At 45.9% G+C, this 5,023-nt stretch overlaps 1 protein-coding gene across 1 annotated transcript in view; it reads left to right on the forward strand.

Annotated features, from left to right (window-relative positions):
• Positions 1-4,783: 4,783 nt before the first annotated feature.
• LOC103616113 (ras GTPase-activating protein 1-like) overlaps positions 4,784-5,023 on the forward strand; it is a gene marked incomplete at its 3' end in the record, with an annotated part of 35,049 nt that continues 34,809 nt past the window's right edge. The window contains exon 1 of the mRNA XM_017734999.1: positions 4,784-4,921. Within this exon, the coding sequence (XP_017590488.1) occupies positions 4,784-4,921 (138 nt within the window). The remainder of the gene's footprint in view (positions 4,922-5,023) is intronic.

Consider the following 5,023-nt stretch of genomic DNA (forward strand, 5'->3'; position numbering starts at 1 on the left):
CCGTCCGGCGAGGCGCCTGTGGAGCCTAACGCTGCGTCCCCTCTACCCGAGGGCACGCCGGGGCTTGTGGTGACAAGCCCCCAGTTGCGTTACTCCATGTGGACTATTTGGTTAAAAGCCACATGCAGACTAGTGGCACACCAAACCACGAGCTCACACAGAGGCCTTTCTCTCTGTGGGGCATAAATTGCTTTTGGGATTCTTGTCACCTTACTCCTGGGTGCTTGGCTACTGGCTGGGGTCAACCACCATGTGGTGGGTTGTTTTGCCAATCGACAGGGACAACAGAATGGACACAGACACCAATAGGAAGAATGTTCTTAATTTGCTATTAATATTGAGCCAAAACAGAAGTAAAAGGATACATTTGGTAAAACAATAAGCTTGTTAGCCACTTGGCTTTAGCAGCAAATAAAAATAAGCAAGGTAATGCATCTAATCATTACTATATGAGAGAGAGAATAGTGATTGAGAAAGATACATCACCAATTGCCTAAGTACTTTACTATCATCCAGAGTCTGCAATTGCTGGGGAGCCCCGTTTCATAACGAAGATCTAGAGAACCCTTCCTGGCAATTGGAAAAATCCTATGTGGTGCATCCACCTGTAGGTGAGGTCTCCAGTTTGCTCAAAAAAGGGGTCCAGCTTTTATAGGCCCAAATGGACAAGTCCAAATGACTTGTTTACCTTTTTGTGCAGAAAACATCTGGTTCTGATAGCCCACTTCCCAACCAGCTGGGGCCACGGCTTGGCCAGAGCCCAGGCCATGGCTGGGAGGGTTTTGCCTAAAATATTCTATTAACATGTCTCTAGGGATATCTGTTAGGAGGATTTCTTGATATTTTCTACACAAAGTTATACAAATGTCTCTACAACAGCCCGTTTGGCATTAAGAACAACTAATATAAATGTTTTAATAATCTATTTTTAACTAAAGAACCTTGATGGTATTAATAGCATCATGCTCAAGATTCATCTTGTAAGTCAACTCAGGCTTAGGCCTGCTGTTCAGGCCATAGCATATCATGGGTTGACCTTGTCTGGCTGCCAGGTGCCCAGGCTTTCTCACTCCTACTCCCCAGGGGGATGGGGAGAAAATAAGATGAAAAATTCCTGGGTCAAGATAAAGGCAGTTTAATAAAGAAAAGCAAAGGCTGAATGCAGAAACAAAGCAAAGCAAAAAGATTTATTCTCTACTTTCCATCAGCAGGTAATGTCTAGCCACTTATTGGGAAATAATAGGGCCTCAGTATGTGTAGTGGGAGCTTCAGAAGACAAATGCCATAATAACAAATGCCCCCTCTCCTCCTGCTTTCTCTTAGCTTTTATTGCTCTTGCCCACTCCCAGTCTGTTGGCATGTATTAGGTTTGCATGTCAAGCTTTTGGTTCCTTTATTCAAATATAGTAATGCAAATAAAGCCCCATGAAAGCTTGTATAATGGAAGCCAACTTTTATGTCTTAACAGTGCTCTGCCTGTAAAATGAAGACAAATGGTGTGTCGGGGCAGAGATGCAACAATTCAACTGATCTTACAAGAAGCTCTCTCTCTGTGGAATCCTTGTTGAATTTAAAACCGTTCTCCCTAAAACAAATCTCATAAAGGAGGGCTGCAGTTACATTACCCTCTCCTGCAAGGAATTCTTAGCACAGCTGTCCTTCTAGTTCCCACATACCTATTGTGCTGGTTTTAGCTTGGGTAGAGTTAATTTTCTTCATAGCACCTAGTATGCGGCTGTGTTTTGGATTTGTGCTGAACACAGTGTTGATAATATAGAGATACTTTGTTTTCTTGCTTTTACCCTTCTGATTCTCTCCCTGATCCCACTGGGGGAGGGTAAGTGAATGGCTGTATGGTATTTAGTTGCCATCTAGGGTTAAACTACGACACCTGTACACATGCTGCTGCCCTTGAAGGCACTTAGAAAAGACTGTCTCATAAAGGGAATCTTATAAATATTTACACTGCATTTCTAGATTTCAGAATACCACTTCTACAAAAGCAACAAGATTGTGCTAAAATCATTTTATTTGAAAATCTCAGAGGAACAGCAAACAGCACTAAATACAAACCCATAGAGACAGTAAATGACAAGATTATTTGACGTTACAAATATAATGCTGAAACATGGTAATACAGAAATCAAAGTCATAAGAGATTGCTATTGAAGCTGCAATTTCTTAAACAGAAAAACAGCAGGGTACAAATGTGTTAGAATCCTGTAAACTGAGGACTTGAGCTTGATTCTGCTTTCATTGACACTGGCACAAATCCAGCATAATTCCACAGATAGTGGTGTAACTAGAAATAATTTTTGCCTTTAGTAGGCATGATATGAAACTTCATTTCAGCAGATAAAAGGATGTTGACTGGAAAGCTTTGAAAGTGGGAGTATTAGTTTGTTTTAGTGGCCTCAGGAGAAATTCACTTAATACTTTTGGGTAATACAAAGCTTTAAAAACCTGAATGTCTAGATGCCTTCTGAAAACTCTTGAGAGACATGCAAGTGTTAATGTGCTATTTTTTGTTAGCTCTTTTAATAATGTAAAAAAAGATACCTACATGTTATATTTCCTGGTAATGTGTCACACAATGTCTTGATCATGGAGGTACTTACATATGAGATGAACCTAATGTATTCAAGTAAACCCACTGAAGTTACCAGAATTAATTAATGACAAAGATAAGCTTGGGTGTGAAAGCTCATGGGCTTGGGTAACAAGAAAAAAAACCCCTATAATTTCAGGAAAGTGCAGATTAAATACATTTTTAGTAGCAATGTAGCAGCCCATGGAGGACCCCATGCCAGAGCAGGTGGATGTGACCTGAAGGAAGCAGCAGCCCATGGAGAGTCCATGCTGGAGCAAGCTCCTGGCAGGAACTGCAGCTTGTGGAGAGGAGCCCACGCAGGATCACGTTTTCTGGCAGGAACTATGGCCTTGTGGAGGACCCATTCTGGAGCAGTCTGTTTCTGACAGACTGCAGCCTGTGGGAAGGACCCACATTGGAGAAGTTTGCGAAGGACTGTCTCCCATTGGAGGGACCCCACAGTGGAGCAGGGAAAGTGTGAGGAGGAAGGAGCAGCAGAGACAATGCATGATGAACTGATCGAAACTTCCATTCCGCATATCCCTCCACCACTTGGAGGGGGGAGGAGGTAGAGGAGTTGGGAATGAAGCTGAGCCTGGGATGAAGGGAGGGATGGGGGGAAGATTTGTTCTTATTTCTTATTGTATTACTATCTGTTTAATGGGCAATAGGTTAAATTAATTTCCCCACATCAAGTCTGTTTTGCATGTGAAAGTAATGGCTGAGTGATCTCTCTGGCCTTATCTCAACGGACAAGCTCTTCTTGTGTTTTCTTTCTGTCTTGTTGATAGATGGGGAGTGAATAGAGCATCTTGGTGGACATCTAGCAGTCAAGGTCAAACCACTACACTATACAAAACTTCATCTCATTGAGCAGTGCTGTCATTCTATGTGAAGACAGGCCCAGAAGTGGTCAATTAACACTAGATCTTTTGAATCATTCTGGGGTTTTTGCATCTAGGCTTTTAGGAGGTATTTTTAAAACACTGTACAAGCACCGCAACTTCCACTGTGCTGAGAAAGTCTGGATCCAAGTACCAGAGCATCAAGAAAAACTACCCCATACTGCAATCCTGTCAGAATACTCCCCAATTTTACCTAGAAACTAACCCACCGCTAAGGCCCTACTTGCAGCTTGAAGCACAGCACCGTCTGAATAAGCACGTGAGTACCCAGCGAGACCTTCATCACTGTGTATTTGGTGGCTGGACACGAAAACGGATTTCTTCTCGATCCCCTGCTTCCTCCGCCCCTAATGGCTAGAGCCTGTGGCATCGCCCCTCGCCCGGATCTGCTCCCCTCTCCCCCGCACTTGCAGCATCCGCGCTAGGGTGCCTCACTAGAGCTGTTCTCCCTGTAGGCAGCAGCATAGCACTGAGCAAATTCCTGCTTTTGTATATTTGTTTGTTTGGTTTTGTTTTCTCGCACTGAAATGACCCGCGAACCACCCTGCTTTCCCTATAGACCTACGCGTGTATTTATTGCTTCACGCTTTGGTAGTGCAAGAGACTCGCACAGTTGTTCTCAACTTCGATGCCGTAATTCGGGAGAAGAATAAACTTCGGCACGATCTGGGGAGATCTGCCTTTTTCTGTTTGGTTGTTGTGGCGTTATTTGGTGTGGGGTTTGGTTTTTTGTTTGCTTGTTTTCTCCGAGGCAGGAATGGTGGGGGACTCCCTATTCTTTTCTTCACTCCCTGTATCCCTTACACTCAAGAGGGAGCAGGGAACCCCCCATCTTCTTTATCAGCTACCTTACGCTCCGCGATCTGCTGCCTACTCCCTACATGAGAATGAGATAGTAAATGCGCAAGTGCAGCTCACCAAGCTACTCTTTTCTCTGTCGCTAGCTAACTAGCTTCCTCCCTCTTTTTTTCTTTGCCCCGCCCATGCAGTCGCGCGCCCTCGCTGGCTTTTGGGGGAGGGGTGGGGTGAGAGAGAAGAGTTGTGTCTCCGCAAGAGTTGTTCCCCTCGCGGCCGTAGGGGATTAAAGCAGCAGTGCTGGGGTCTTGTGGAATTACTCTAGGCGCTCAGACGGTTATTGTTCAGAGCCTGTCTGCTGGAGAAATCTTCTCCTAGTACTCGTTCCACTCGTTGCAGGCGGAGGCGCGGGGAGGAGGAAGTCGTCGCCACCTCCCCGGAGTGCTGCGTTCGGCGGGGGAGGTAGAAGTAGGAGGGAGTGAGGCTCAACATGATGGCGGCCGAGGCCGGGGCTGAGGAGGGCGGCTTGGTTACCTCTGCCGGGATGGTGGGAGCCGTTGGCGGAGCTGAGTCGGAGCACTACCCCACGTTATGCCGGGGCAAGGAGCTGGGGTCGCAGGGCCCCTTCCCGGTGGGCTCTGGCGGGGACAGCCTGGGCGCTGGCGGTCCGGCTTTGTGCTCGGCGCTCCTGGCGCTAAGCTCCGGTTGTCCTGATCCCTTGGTTTCTAAAACT

This window comes from Corvus brachyrhynchos, unplaced genomic scaffold (assembly GCF_000691975.1).
Source record: "Corvus brachyrhynchos isolate BGI_N302 unplaced genomic scaffold, ASM69197v1 scaffold615, whole genome shotgun sequence".
NCBI lineage: Eukaryota > Metazoa > Chordata > Aves > Passeriformes > Corvidae > Corvus > Corvus brachyrhynchos.